The 15,545-nt window shown below is 45.8% G+C and overlaps 1 protein-coding gene across 2 annotated transcripts in view; it reads left to right on the top strand.

Annotated features, from left to right (window-relative positions):
• Nucleotides 1–13,992, top strand: part of ERCC3 (ERCC excision repair 3, TFIIH core complex helicase subunit) — a 37,522-nt gene extending 23,530 nt beyond the window's left edge. The window contains exons 11-15 of one of the 2 annotated variants that reach the window (XM_082465833.1): nt 3,539–3,635; nt 4,758–4,875; nt 9,498–9,616; nt 11,778–11,930; nt 13,512–13,992. In XM_082465833.1, coding sequence (XP_082321959.1) covers nt 3,539–3,635; nt 4,758–4,875; nt 9,498–9,616; nt 11,778–11,930; nt 13,512–13,643 — 619 coding nt within the window. In that variant the 3' untranslated portion in view covers nt 13,644–13,992. The remainder of the gene's footprint in view (nt 1–3,538; nt 3,636–4,757; nt 4,876–9,497; nt 9,617–11,777; nt 11,931–13,511) is intronic. The other variant, XM_082465834.1, reaches the window with a different exon arrangement.
• The last annotated feature ends 1,553 nt before the right edge of the window (nt 13,993–15,545 follow it).

Below are 15,545 nucleotides of genomic sequence, written 5' to 3' on the forward strand. Positions count from 1 at the left end.
CGAATCTCAAGTCTCCTCTTTCTTGGTCACTCGTTTTGATGGAGTGTATCGTTTAGTAGATTTCTGAGAGAAGGTACGTAGAGGAAAAGTTTTTAAGAATGCGCTTGCAGATGTCATTATTCAGTCTCACACTTGATCAGTAGTTTGGCTGGGCCTCAGAATGTCAAAGGCAGGGCCCTTTTCCCGGGGCTTCCAGTGCGGCTGCTTGCAAGTCTGATGATCTGTTCTGGTGGTCCTGTGCTCCTTCTCTCAGGAATTTAGAATCTGTTTTTTCATTTTTGGAAATTTCAAAACAATATGACTAGTGTGATCTTTTTTTCTTTCATTGTGATGGACACTCAGTAGACCCTCTGAGTCTGGAAACTCGTGTCCTTCAATTCCGAGAATTTCTTTGTTTTTTCTTTGTTACTCATCTTCTCCATTTTTTCTTCTCTCTCTTTTTTGAATTCCTGCCGGTCAGATGTTAGATCTTCTGGACAGCTTCTCCAATTTTCTTTTCTTTTTTCTCCTTTTTTTTTGGCTGTGCTGCACAGCTTGCGGGATTGGGATTGAACCCGGGCCATGGCAGTGAAAGTGCCAAGTCCCAACCACTGGACTTCCAGTGAACTCCCATTTTCTCCCATTTTTTATCCCTTTGTCTTCCAACACTATTGAAGCTTTTGTTAATTTCCAAGAGTTCTTTATCACCAGCTGTTCTTGTTTTTTGAGTAAGTACAGTGTCGTCTCTGAGGCTGTTAAAGCTTTTGAAGCTTTCTTCTATTCCCTACACTGTCTCTCTTTTCTTCAAGTGTTTTGATTGTTTCAGCTCTATCTTTAGAGACCTTCTTCTGATTTTTGGTAGTCTTTGGCTCTAGTTTCTTATTTGACGGTCAGCCGCTAACAAGCTGATTGGCCTTTGTGTATAGCTTAGTGGGTTTGCTGACCTGTGGACCTCTCCACAGCACGATCATGCAGGGACCTGGCTAGTTTGTCAAGAGATTGCCAGATTCCAGTATCTCTGGGTCTTTTCTCTTGTGCTGGAAAGTTTCTCCAGAGAGGAATCTTCTGGTCTCCTAGATACCAGCCTGTGGTGGGGGAGGGAAAAGGGAATCCCCGTCGTTCTTCACTTTCAATCTTGCTTTGCCCTCAGCTCTGCCTGAGGTCCCTAAGTGTAGACCTTCCTGTTCAGAATCTAGAAAGTAAACTTCCAGTTCTCTGCCAGGTGGGAGGAGGCATGCCTGGCTCTCAGGGTTGGGGTCTGACACTTTTCCTTATGCATGTACTCTGTCAGTCCTTCTGTCTGTAATCCTACCCTACCACCCACCTTCCAAGGCAACTGGTGATTAGATCCTGAACCCTTCTGTGTTCTGTGTAGAAAATTGGCTTGTTTTGTATTGGTTTTTCCCTCCTGCTGGCTTGGGCTTCTGCTTTTTCTGGTCTACTAGTTTAGTTTCCATGCCTATATCCATCTGCTTTTCACCTCCACAGTTCTGCTTTCACTATTCTGCTGTTACTTCTGTTCTCTTTGCCCTTGTGGGTTTGTGTCTTTTTAATCCTTTACTACTGTCGCATTAGCGTCTGTTTGAGAGGGGCATCAAGACAGTGCATATATTTACTGTGTCTGATTTAAGAGCCATCCTCCCTCCTATCCCCGCCCCCATTCCAGTACTCCATCTTGACTCTTCCTGGAGCCTCCCTCAAGACGGACATTCATTTATTTGCCTGGCACTGTCAAATCTGAACCAATCTGGCATGGTGAAGGGCAGCAGGTTGTGGCTCTCTCATGGGTACTAGAATCGTAATTACAACTTTTACTTATTATCTTTTTTTTTCCTTTTATTTCTGGCCTTTAAGTGTATGAAGTGTTGTTGTCTGTCTCACTTTCTTGCTGTACAGTGGTCCTTTGGATCCTGGGCTATGCTCCATTCTGTAACTTGGGACTGGTGTGTGGCAGGGAGTCTGAGTTTCTGGTTTGTTTCGACCTTACTGAGAAAGGAATAGGTGTCACTAAAGTACTTTGCAGGAGAGACTCTTTGGGTTGTTTGATAGTGTGAGGTAGTGGGTGGAACATGAACTTTGGAGTCAGACACACTGGATTTGACTCCCGCTCCTCCTCTTATTAGCTGTGTGACCTAGGGAAAGTTCTTTACCTCTCTGAACCTCCTTTTGCTGCACTGTCACATGGAGTTACCACCACGTACCTCAGAGGATTCCTGCATCTAGTAGGTGTTCAGCAAATGTTAGGTCCTCTTTCCGAAGGATGGTTACCCTTCTGTTTCATTTCCTGTATGAGAGAACCTTCAGAAACTGAGGACTCACCACTGTATGTGTCGTGTTTCCTGATGACGAGCGAGGAGAAAAAGAACCACCTGAAAACCTGGGTATCAAGAGACAGGCTGTTCTGAAGAGTGCAGTTTCCCGACCTTTTTCACGGCATGACACATACAGAAAATCATAAGATTTGTGTGGTGCCCCGAACACTCTCACAGGCCAGGCTTGCCGTGGTTAGGGAAGCATCCAGCTGTCCCAGGCCCTGCCCAGCTTCCCCGCAGGCAAGGGGGCTGCTCTCACGGGTACACCTGTACCCAGTTTGTAGCACAGTGTTGGGAAGCACGTGTGAAGTATCAAAAGTCGTGCTTCCTGAGCCTTCCATGGGCACTGCCCGGGCATAGCTCGTGGGCCTCAGTGGTGGAACAGCCACTTGGGTTCAGCCTCCTCAGGCTCCTGACCCTCAGTTCCTCGTGTGTAAATTGGGAACACGAAAGCTACCTTTTACAGTTGTGAGGAATATTGGCAGGCATGGATGTTTTTTCCCCAGGGTAGAACCCAGCTGCATGTTTGGTGTGGGTGGGCCCTGCATACCTGGTAGCTGTCCTCATTGTCCTTGTCGTCACCGTCACCATCACTGTTGTTGCTGACCCTTCGGAAGCTACAAAACCACATCATTACGAGAAAAGCAGAGGAATGGCTTTGCCAGGTGCCAAGAGGTGATAACCAATGAGGTTGTCAGATAGGGTTGTATTCTTTGGCACAGAGCTGGAAACTCAAGAGAAATGTTTTGAACTTAGTGTTATAGGGGGTCCATGGGGAAAAGTCTGGAAGGGGCTCTTTTCTCCTTTCTTGGAGAATGCTTGTTTGATTAGGAAACAGTTCCTTCTAAACTTTTGTTTGCAAATAGCAATGTTTTCTTTGCCGCTCCCATTGAGCTTCGTGAAATCTAGGGAATTCTCCTTGTATAGACACTAAGCTTAGAGTGAGAGATACTGAGGCAGGAAGGAGCACAGGCCAAAAACAAAAAAGTAAAGGAGGGAATCTTGAAGAGAGTAGTGACCTGCATCTTGGCTCAGAGGGGAAAGGGTGGGGTGTGTGTGTTTTGGAAAGGCGGTGGGGAGGGTCCGTAGCCTTTCACTTTTATGGCTCTCTTCCTGATGTTTCTGCATGACAGAGGGCTTCCTGGAAGAGAGGAACCTTGCAAGATCTCCCTTTCCCTCTGACATGCTTTCAGGATAATTGAAGATTGATTCTGTAGTCTTCCTAACACAGCTTTGTTCTTCTCTAGACCCTATATCTATGGTCCTACATCACAGGGAGAAAGGATGCAGATTCTCCAGAATTTCAAGCATAACCCCAAAATCAACACCATCTTCATATCCAAGGTCAGTGTGGCATGCAGCAGCCCCCGGGCCTGGGGGACACTGGATGATTTCTGGGCAGTGAATTGGTGTTTGTTGAAGGAACATCACGTGTCAGTTTTCATTCCCACGTGTCCAGTGTCTGGGGGCAGAGGAATGTTGCCTGTCAGGTAGTGGAAGAAGCAGATGTAGAGTTTTAAGGTATATAATCTATATTCCTAACTCAAGGAGTATATAATCTAGCAAGTCCTTTTGCTTGACTTAAGTTTCTCCTACCTCTTTTTGGGATACAGGAACTTTGAGTTGTATTTTCTTTATACAAGGGGGAAAAGTTCATTACCTACTATGGCAAAGGTGGGCATTTGCATAAGGTTCTCTTTGTGGCATTGGAGATTCCTGTGGGTCGTGGGCAGCTTTTGTCCTGGCTCCTGGTATGCCTTGGAGGTGGGTGGTGAATATAAACACAGTGCAAAATCATGTAGGCCCAGCTTGGTGACAGTTTTAATTTGCAGGTAGAAGTGGTGGCCCAACAGTTTAGAATAGTCATTCAGGTCAGAACAGACCCAAAGCCCAAAAGAAACGAGATTTACCTACAAAGTGATCATGGATGGATCAAGCTTTTATTTCTGTGTCTGGGAACCCTGATGGTTGGGTCCCCTCCCCCACCCCCTCCCCAAGCTAAGGCAGCTCCCCAGAGTCAGAATCCAGCCCAGTGCAGGCAGTGCCCCCTCCCAGGTCACGTGTCCGACCTTTGCCGTTGGCCTCAATAGCCTCCAGTTAAGATTGTGGATGGTTTTGTGCAGACCTATTTCTGCAGCAAAAAATAAGAAGAATCACTCACAGAGAGTCTGTTGATAGGGCCCTCTTGTCTCTGCGTCCCTAGCAGCCACACCGGGACTGTTGCTGAGACAGATGGTTAGGAGTCAGGTCGTGACAGCTTCTATAGGACAGCTCTCAGGAGAACATACTAGGTTCTTAGAGGCCTGCGTGCATCTGAAGGACCCTGGTACAGACTGAAGAGGACAGTGATTATTTTTCTGAATTACCTACAGAGCTTATTTAAATTTGACGCCAGTTGACGTTTTTTTTCCCTTTTGACTCATATATAAAAACCTTCCCAGTCTCACAGCTGGTTCATTTCTGTAGGTGGGTGACACATCGTTTGATCTGCCAGAAGCAAATGTTCTCATTCAGATCTCATCTCATGGTGGCTCCCGGCGGCAAGAGGCCCAGAGGCTGGGGCGAGTGCTCCGAGCAAAAAAAGGTACCTTCTGCTCCAGGCAGTCTCTCTTTCCAAACCACTTCCGTCAGGTGTCTGTTTGTGCGGGTGAGCCTGTGCTCCTGGGCTAGGTAGACCCTGAAGGGGATGGACGGGGGTCCCAAAGCAAGGACCAAGGTCTCCTTGGCCACTGTTATTTCTCATGTGCTGGGGCTGAGCATGTGGGTGTTTTCCATGGCAGCTGTCTGGAGGTCACAGTCTGAGCTGAGTGTCTGTGTTGGTAGATAGAGGAGCCAGGAAAGCAGTGCGTAATGGTGTAGATGTAGAAGGGAGAAAGCAGAGCGTAGACCACCAGTGGAAGTGTAGGAGCCGGCAGCTCTCCCCTGAACCTTGAGTTAAGAGTAAGGGGAGGGCTTGGTAGGAGCAGCTTGGGCAGCCGCAAGGTGGATACCTTGCTCATAACCTGTGAAGAGTGGTCCCTTGAGTGGCAGCTTACAGCAGGGACATCACAAGCTCAGTGAATGAGGAAGCAAGAGTCCTGCTTCCTCTGCTTGTTAACTGCAGTAAAGGAGCCCAGAACCCAGTCATGGGCAGAGTAGAGACTGACGTTTCTGCTAAGAGATGGCATCCTCTTAGCAGACCAGGCAGGTCCTAAAACAAGGACACAGGCCCTGTCCTCAAGGAATTCACTAATCTTAGGAAGAACTTGGACTGCTAGGATGTTTGAAAATGACAGGATCAGTGGGCAGGTGTTGTAATTGTACTGCGTTTGAGTATGTTTAGGAAACAGCTAATTGTGTTTGAAATGGAGACAGGGCAAGTTAGTGGAAATAGCAAACGTGGACTTGGGCACCAGACCAACTGTGTGACCTTGGGCAAGTAATTTGACCCTCTGAGCTTTGGTTTCTCATCCAAAGTCGGAGTGACAATCCTTACCTTGCAGGACTGTTAATAATGAGGAATGAGAGTACATAACAATATAATAGACTCCTGGATAAATCTGACTAGCATATATGAAAGTGATTCATTACTTATTCCTTACTCATCACACACAAACAAAGCTAATTTGAAAATCCCTTTGAATTTGATTGGAATTTCGTTTTTTAAATACTGTTTGACTCATTTTACAAGGCCAGTATTACCCTGATACCAAAGCCAGAAAAGTTCACTACAGAAAAGAAAATGACAGGCCAATATCCAATGAATACAGTTGTAAAAATCCTTAATAAAATACTAGCAAACCAAATTCAGCAGCATATTAGAAGGATCATTCACCATGATCAAGTGGGATTTATACCTGGGATGCAAAGGAGGTTCACCATATGCAAATCAATAAATGTGATATATCACTTTAATAGAATTAAAGACAAAATCATATGATCATTTCAGTGGATGCAGAAAAAGCATTTGACAAAATTCAACATCTGTTCATGATAAAAACTCTTAACAAATTAGGTATAGGAGGAAAGTACCTCAACATAATAAAGGCCATATATGACAAGCCTACAGCTAACCTCATACTTAATAGTGAAAGATTTGAAAGCTTTTCCTCTAAGATCAGGAACAAGACAAGGGTGCCCAGTCTCACCAGTCCTATCCAACATTGTACTGGAAGTCCTAACCAAAGCAATTAGGTAAGAAAAAGATTAAAAAAAGCATCAGAATTGGAAAAGAAGAAGTAAAATTTTCTCTGTTTGCAGGTGACATGATTTTATACATAGAAAATCCTGAAGACTTTACCAAAAAACTGTTAGATCTATTCAATGAATTCGGTAAAGTTGCAGGATTCAAAATTAACATACAAAAATCAGTAGTGTTTCTATACGCTAACGACAAATTATCTAAAAAAGAACTAAAATGATTCCATTTACAGTAGTATCCAAAACAATAAAATATTGGGGACTTCCCTGGCAATCTAGTGGTTAGGACTCCGAGCTGCAGGGGGCGCGGGTTCAATCCCTGGTCGGGGAACTAAGGTCCCACATGCCATGCAGCCAAAAAAAACAAACAACAACAACAACAACAACAAAAAACACCATAAAATATTTAGGAATAAATTTAACCAAGGAGGTGAAAGAGCTCTACACCGAAAACTATAAGACATTGATGAAAGAAATGTAAAAAGATAAATGGAAAGTATCCTTTGTTCATGGAATGGAAGAATTAATATTGTTAAAATATCTGTACTACCCAAAGCCATCTATAGATTGAATGCAATCCCTTTCAAGAGTCCAGTGGCATTTTTAACAGAAGTAAAAATAGCAATCCTAAAGTTTTTGTGGAACCACAAAAGACCCCAGATAGCCAAAGCAAGTTCTGAGAAAGAAGAACAAAGCAGGAGGCATCACACTTCTGATGTGAAGTTATATAATAAAGCTGTGATCATCAAAAGAGTATGTTACCGGCATAAAAACAGACATATAGACCAGTGGAACACAATCCAGAGCCCAGAAATTAAACCCATGCATATATGGTCAACCAGTATTTGACAAGAGAGCCAAGAACACCCAGCGGAGAAAAGATAGTCTCTTTAATGAACGGTGCTGGGAAAATTGGATATCCACATGCGGAAGAATGAAATTACCCCTGTCTTACACCACTAGCAAAAATTGACTCAAAATGGATTAAAGACTTAAATGTAGGCTGGAAACCATACAACTTCTAAAGGAAAACAAAGGAAAAATGCTCCTTGACATGGGTCTTGGCAGTATTTTTTTTGGATATTACACCTAAAGCTTAAGCAACAAAATAAAAAATAAGTGGACTACATCAAACTAAAAAGCTTCTTCGCAGCAAAAGGAATGGTCAACAGAATGAAAAGGCAATGTATGGAATGGGAGAAGATATTTGCAAATCGTATATCTGATAAGGGGTTAATATCCAAAATAAATGAAGACCTCATACAACTCAGTAGCAAAAAAACCAAATAATCCAATCAAAAACTGGGCAAAGGACCTGAATAGACATGTTTTCCAAAGAAGATGTACAAATAGCCAACAGGTACATGAAAAGGTGCTTAACATCACTAATTATTAGGGAAATGCAAATCAAAACTACAGTGATGATAACTGATTCACTTTGTTTTAAAGCAGAAACTAACACACCATTGTAAAGCAATTATACTCCAATAAAGATGTTAAAAAAAAAAGTACAATGATGGATGTGAACTAAACTTATTGAGGTAATCATTTCACAATATATGTAAGTGAAATCATTATGCTGTGTACCTTAAACTTACGTAGCACTATATGTCAGTTTTATCTCAATAAAACAAAGGGAGAAAAAGGAAAATATCTGATATAATATGCTTAGCCCTTTTCTTTGCATCTCTGAGCTCTTGTAAGACAAGGAAACAATTGAATTCAGAGGCAGTACACAGATACTTAACTTACTGACATTTGAACTGTGAAGCAAAAATATTCAGATTTTCCTGCAGGATCAGATTTTATAGGCTACAATATTTTCTGTCCTAGTTACTATGATAATTCTCCTATTACTGGGTTTTCTCTCTGAGCCTTTTTTTTTTTAGTAGTTTTAGCATAATGTTTTCAAAAGGGTTATCCATATTGTAGCATGTATTAGTACTTCATTCTTTTTTATTGCTGAATAATAGTCCGCTGTATAGATATACCACTTTTTTTTTTGAGTATTATTTTTTAAATTTTATTTATTTTTTGGCTGCGTTGGGTCTTTGTTGCTGCACGTGGGCTTTCTCTAGTTGTGTCGAGCAGGGGCTACTCTTCGTTGCGGTGCACGGGCTTCTCATTGCGGTGGTTTCTGTTGTGGAGCACGGACTCTAGGGCGCGTGGGCTTCAGTAGCTGTGGCTCTCATGCTCTAGAGCGCAGGCTCAGTAGTTGTGGTGCATGGGCTTAGTTGCTCCGCGGCATGTGGGATCTTCCCGGACCAGGGCTCATACCCGTGTCGCCTGCATTGGCAGGCGGATTCTTAACCACTGCGCCACCAGGGAAGTCCCTGGACATACCACTTTTTAAAATTCATTTATGGACATTTGGATTGTTTCCACTTTTTGGCTCTTAGAATAATGCTTGGGTCGTGTAATAACTTTATGTTTAGCATTTTAATAAACTGCCAGACTGTTTCCAAAGTGGTTGTACCATTTTCCATTCTCACCAGCAGTGTATGAGCATTTCAGTTTCTCCACATCCTTGACAACAACTGTAATCATCTTTTTTATTCTAGTCATCCTAGTGTGTGCCAGTTAGTATTTTGTCATGGTTTTGACTTGCATTTCCCTGATGACTAATGATATTGAGCTTTTTTCATGTGCTCATTGACACATGAATCTTCTTTTTATATCTTCTTTGGGGAACTGTCCATTCAGATCCTTTGTCCTTTTTATAATTGGTTTATTTGTCTTTTCATTGTTGAGTTGTAATAGTTTTTTGTATTCCCTAGATTCAAATCTCTTATCAGATATATGCTTTGTAAATGTTTTCCCCAATTCTGTGGGTTGTCTTTTCACTTTCTTGATGGTGTCCTTTGAAGCACAAAAGTTTTTAATTTTGATGAAGTCCTCGTGCAGAATCAGGGCAATGGCCCCTCTGACTGCAGAGCTCTCCCACTGCAGTACTTGCTTTTGAACCCTGGACCCTTAGTTCCTGCCGTTCTAACAGCTAATATTGTCCTTTTATGTGCCCTCCCCCAGGGATGGTTGCAGAGGAGTACAATGCCTTCTTCTACTCGCTGGTGTCCCAGGACACACAGGAAATGGCTTACTCAACCAAGCGGCAGAGGTTCTTGGTAGATCAAGGTTATAGCTTTAAGGTATGTAAGCATTTGGTCTCTGGTCGGAGTAGGACCGAGGCTTTTTTGTACCCAGCCCTCCATGAGAAGTGGGGGGCCGCTGTCAGCATGAGCATGGGACAGATCTCAGGCAGGCACAGGACATTAGGGGACATTAGGGTACCTTTGTCCTTGCATGAATTGTGGGGAGCTTTGAAGGAAAAATATTGTGCAGGATCCCTCCTCTTTCCAACTTCTCACAGTGAATGGTCAAAGAATGGGGCCCCTGAAGCAAGAGGCCTGTGGAGTCTCAGCTTGTTAACTTTTTACAGTTGTCTTGCAAAGAAAACATTAGATGTTGGTGGGAAAATGTGCTAGCCTAGTAGGACTCGAGATGAAGGAACTGTGGCCATCACTGTGTTAGTCTGAGCCCCTCAGCGTTACTTTCTCAGGGGGTGCCCCCTCCAGGTAGCTGGGAGAGTCTGCCCTTAGTCATCTGGCAAGCCTGGGCCTCAGTGGGCCTCACAGACATCAGAGCCATCCATGTACTGTAAATCTGGTATTTTAATAGTTTGGGAAATTCTAAAGCTTTGGCGAACTTTCATTGGCTAAGGCATTTGCTTTCTTTCCTATTGAGACAAATACTAAGTTTTTGTTAGGATTTAGTGTCCCAAAGGGTTTTTACTTGTGGTAGTGGGTGGAGGGTGCTGGAAGCAGGGGATTAAAAGGATATCTTAGAACATATAAGTTCCCAGGTTCTTGATTTGTGAAAGGCTGTAGGCTGCCTTTTCAGATACTTTAGACTGTATCTTTTTCAAATTGGTTTAGGGCAGAACTAATAGAGTTCCCTTTATTAGCCTTAGAAAAGGGACAGGGTTGTCTGATCCCTCCCCTTTTAGTCAGAGGCAGTGACACTTTTCAGACCTCTCATGCTGAACTCCAGCTCAGGACACTTGGGACAGTTTTTCGAAGGATTTTCATTTCGACCTTTTTATCCGTCTGTGTAACGTTCGAGCTGATAACAGCATCCATACCTCCTGGTTCCCGGGAGAGTCGTAAGGGTCAGAGAAGCAGCGAATCAGGAAGTGCTCTGGGTTCTTTGACGGGTGAGCTCGACAACATGGTACCTGAGCACCTGGTTGTCTGTGTTGGTTGGAGCTGCCTTTGCCTTGCTCACCTCCAGGGCTGCCTGCTGAGAGCAGCCAGCTTAGGGTTCCCAGAATCAGGACCCTGGTGATCAGGCCAGGGCAGAAGTGTCCCGTATCTGTACTCCAGATCTGTGGCCACCTGAAGGGCGCAGCCAGATCCTTCTAGGAATTTTCTTTTAATTACAATTATGAGAAGAAAGACAGAGAGAGGAAAGGAAGTTCCCTTTATGACTCAGTGGTCCCCAACCTTTTTGGCACCAGGGACTGGTTTCATGGAAGACGGTTTTTCCACAGACCGGTGGGGAGGGGGGTAACGCGAGCGACGGGGGGGGGAAATGGTCCAGGCGGTAATGCGCGCCATGGGGAGCGGCAGATGAAGCTTCGCTCGCTCTCCCGCCGCTCACCTCCCGCTGTGCGGCCCGGTTCCTAACAGGCCGCGGACCAGTACGGGTCCTCAGCCTGGGGGTTGGGGTCCCCTGCTGTATGTAATCAATCCATGCTTTCTGCAGGGATAGGTAAGCCTTGTAGTAGGTTATCTCCAAAGAAATGAAAACCAAACCTCCACCATGCTTTTATCTTTCTCTTTTGGAAAAAAATCTTATAAATCCATTCTTAATATCCTATCATTTGTAAGTGCCCCTCCTGCTGGAAGCCCTGGGTGCCAAGCCCGGAGGTTGAAGGCCTTCTTGAAGGGCAGCCGGCTGTGCCTTTCGGTTTTTGGTCCTTCGTTTACCTGGTGCAAGGTGGGAAAACTACCAGAATGGTTGTTTTAAGATTGCCGAGATCCCGTTGATCTTCTGTAAATGATCATTTAGCTGCCATGTGTTGGGAGCAGCGTTTTCTAGAATGTCCTGAACCTCTCCTGCCTTGCAGTCATTAGTTAAGCTCCTTGTTGACAGTGGCTCTGAGGCTGGTCTCTGCACTGCCGAAGAGGAGCTCTCCGTTATTAGCCACCTGCTCTCCTGGGCCTGAGGGGCAAGTGACCAGACCAGGTGAGCCCAGGAGAAGGCAGGATCGGCTCCAGGGAGAGAAAACAAGAGGGTTCTGCTCTGCAGGTGATCACAAAGCTGGCCAACATGGAGGAGGAAGAGTTGGCATTTTCAACGAAAGAGGAGCAACAGCAACTCCTACAGAAGGTCCTGGCGGCCACCGACCTGGATGCCGAGGAGGAGGTGGTGGCGGGAGAGTTTGGCTCCAGATCCAGCCAGGTGAGTGAGTGGGTGAGGCTCCAGATGCCAGTTCTCCCGAAGGACAGTGTCTTAGACACACAGACACCCGCACAGACCTTTGTGTGCGTGTGCCTGTGTGATTTTCTCAAGAACTTGGAACACACAGGAGACTGTAGAGAAGAGAATAATCGGAAACACCCCTGCTAACCTTTCTGTGCGTCATCTTGTTTTATGTGTCTGAGCCCACGGCGGGTGTGGCTGGTCTCCTGCTCTGTTCACATAGCAGTCTGGCGTAAGTATCTGTTAGTATTTGGAAGTGGGAGCCCAGGCTCTGCCTAGGGTGGCTACTGGAAGGAGCGTGACGGACCTGGGGCCTGCCTTTTTGGCCTTGGGCGCATCACCTTATCCCTGGCTTCCTCCTCAGTAATGAAACTGAGTCTTCCAGGCTGTAAAATGGGTCTGAGAATCAACTCATATTGTAGTTTCCATACATTCTTCGAAAAATTTAGAGTTCTCTGAAAATACACAACATTTCAGTTAGTCTGCACATACTTATTGAATGCCTACTATGTGCCAGGCAAATATAATACGGTATAACTAATGAAAGTATCATTATGAGGAATTCTTATTATCAAGCCCTTCCAAGGAGAGAAGTACCATTTCATCAGGTGCTTTTGAAACTAAGTTGGTGTTAGAGCTGGAAGGTGAGCGATGGCTGGAACAAGGGAAGAAAGAAGCAGTGTCACCAGGGAGGTGCTGCCCTCCCCGCAGCCTGAGACCTTTCTGTCTCCAGACCTGGGGGTTGGGGGCTGGATCTCCTCCTGGGCGCTCTCCACAGGAGCCCAGGGAAACTTCCTGTTTCTGTGTCTGAAGGTGGTGTCTGGTCAATTCCACCTCACAGTGGGTCACCCAAGGTGAGGCTGTGCAAGGCGTGGCTTCAGTGCCTGTCTGCGTACTTTGCTTGGAATCTGGTGCAAGTGGTGTCCCAGGCTTGGGGTCAGACCCTTGACTTGTGTGATTTCTGTTCACACCACACATGTCAAGCAGATGTGGTTATCCCCATTTTACAGATGAGTTCATTGAGGTGCAGACATTCAGTATTTGCCCAAGGCCACGCAGTGAGACACAGAGCCAAGATTCAGGCCCAGGCCTAGAAAGGATTTCCAGTTGATTCAAAGCCTTATGGTAGGGTCTCAGGAGATTTTGAGCGACTCCTGCCCTCACTGTTAAAATTCTGTTTAGAAATTGTCATTAAGAGAGGCAGGATGGTGTATGGCTAGGTACAGGGAATCTGAAGCTGACTGCCTGGGTTCAAGTCCCATCTGTTTAAGAGCTGTGTGATCTTGGACAAATACCTCATTTCTCTGTGCCTGTTTCCTCTTCTGTAAGATGGGGATTATAATGGTTGTGAGGATTAGATGAGGTACGACACGTAAATAAGTATAAGCTGCTTAGAACAATGCCTGAGACATACTAAGTGGTCAGTAAATGTTATTTTAAAAATAATAAAATCTATGAAACTTTTATAAGTCTTACAAATTTATCTTATTATGATTATGAATGTTATAGGCGGAGGGTGTTTCGCTTTGTAAACTAACGGTGCGCCGGGTCGCCCTGCAGGTGTCTCGGCGCTTCGGCACGATGAGCTCCATGTCTGGGGCCGACGACACAGTGTACATGGAGTACCACTCGTCACGGAGCAAGGCTTCCAATAAGCACGTGCACCCGCTTTTCAAGCGCTTCAGGAAATGACGCCCATAGGGTCACGTAGGTGAAGCTTGGGTGCCTAGCACCAGCACTGGAAAGGGATTTTAAACGTAGCATTTTCTTTTCACATCCGTGTTCTTTCCAATAGCATCGGCCAAACCAGTCTAGACTCGATACCTGTTGGCTGTGTTGAAGACAGTGCATCAAGAGCTTGACTCTGTCTTCCTGGGTGTTCCAGGGTTTGAAGGTGGGAGTGGGGGGACTGCATTTTTTGTCTTTTTCAGACCGCTTTTCAAACTTGTTGGGGAGTGGTCATTCCTGTACATAAAAATCTGTAATGTTTAGGTGTATTTATCTTACTGTTCTCCTGAATAAACAGCACTGGGATGTTTAACCACTCTTCATCGTACGCCTTGTTCTTACACCTCGTCATAGGCATGGGCTATGTCTTGCCAAACCTCCATCAGGGCTCCACTTGGTGGCAGGCCCAGAGGAATTAGATGGGGCCCGTCCACAGGGAGCACCGGAGAGACGGGAAGACTTGCCCGTTAGTGTGCAGTGGTGACGGGACGGTGGTCCAGAGCGGTGGAGGAGCTTGAGCAGTTTGCAGTGCTGCCGGGCCCCTCCCTGTTCAGCTCGGGTGGGTTCCATGGGAGGCACCCACAGCTGTAGGTCCTCTGGGTCACCCGAAGGCCATCACCTTCGTAGGGAGCCACAGTGCACACGGCTCCTGATGCTTGAGCTTCTCTGAGAGAATCAACTCTTATTTCTACCACCCAGATACATTGTTGATTTGGCTGGGAGGCTGGATTCCTCTTCTAATAGCAGTTTAGTACCCTTGATCTTTAACGGCTGGTTCCTTTATTCTGAAAGACGTCTCTGGGCTTTTCTGCTCTGTTCCTGGTATGAACGAAAAGGTGTTCAGGAAAAGACACACGAGGCAGGATTGGTCCGTAGAAGACAGGCAGGCACGCACAGGCGTAGGTCACGAAGAGGAACGTGTTATTTTGAGGAGGCTCGTTCTAGTAGGCGACAGCCGCGCACCTGGGGAGTGGTGGAAGCCTGTGCGAGCTAAGGCCGCTCGACTTGGAGTCTGCCCACCCCTGCCGCCCGGCAGCAGTGTTCCCAGCCGTCATCGCCCACTCGGGGAGGAGACCACATTCATTTTGTCAAGGGTGCTTCGGAGCAAGAGCCACCTCCACTGCATTCCACTTCACTGAGCTGACCTTTTGGGGACAAACACACTCTCACAGTGTGGCCAGCAGTTGGTGCTGACCCGTGGAGAGCCGCTCTGTCCGTGCAAACCCTGGAAGTGGCCCCCAGCAGCCAGACCTGAGGCCTGTGCTCAGGCACATCCGTGCTAAGGCCACTCACCCCAGTGGGTGGCACCCAGATGTCTCAGACTGTATTATAACCAGTATTATTTCCAGATTCTCATGTCCTGTCATGCCTGAGATACTCAAGCAATGCCAAGCACTTCGTGTATCTCCTTGTTGCTCACCGTTTTCTTGTTCTCCAACCTGTCTACAGATAACGTTGAATTTTACCCAAGCCCTGTGATCCTGGAAAACAGGGACTTTTATTAAAGAACCACACACCCACTCTCCCCCACCCCCCGCCATCTTTTGTGTTCCGGAAAACAGCTTACTGCAAAGAACCACCTTTCCCCATATGTCTGAGATAAGGCTCCTGGGTGCCCTCCTTGTCTACCAGTGACAAGGCCAGACACAGACCTTCCAGATTCCCATTCTTTGCTTCGAATGATTAGCTGAAGTGCTTGTCGCCACTGATCAATTGGAACAAAATGCTTGTTAACCAGACCTTGGTTAGGATTCTCTCCTTTCTGCAGGCCCCTGACTTTTGGCCCATGCTCAGCCTACAGCCCCTCCTGAGTCCAGTGGGACTCAGGGTAAAACACTGTCTGACCTGCCATCTGCCACTGCCACT

This window comes from Balaenoptera physalus (genome assembly GCF_965194825.1).
Source record: "Balaenoptera physalus genome assembly, chromosome: 6".
Taxonomy (NCBI): Eukaryota; Metazoa; Chordata; class Mammalia; order Artiodactyla; family Balaenopteridae; genus Balaenoptera; species Balaenoptera physalus.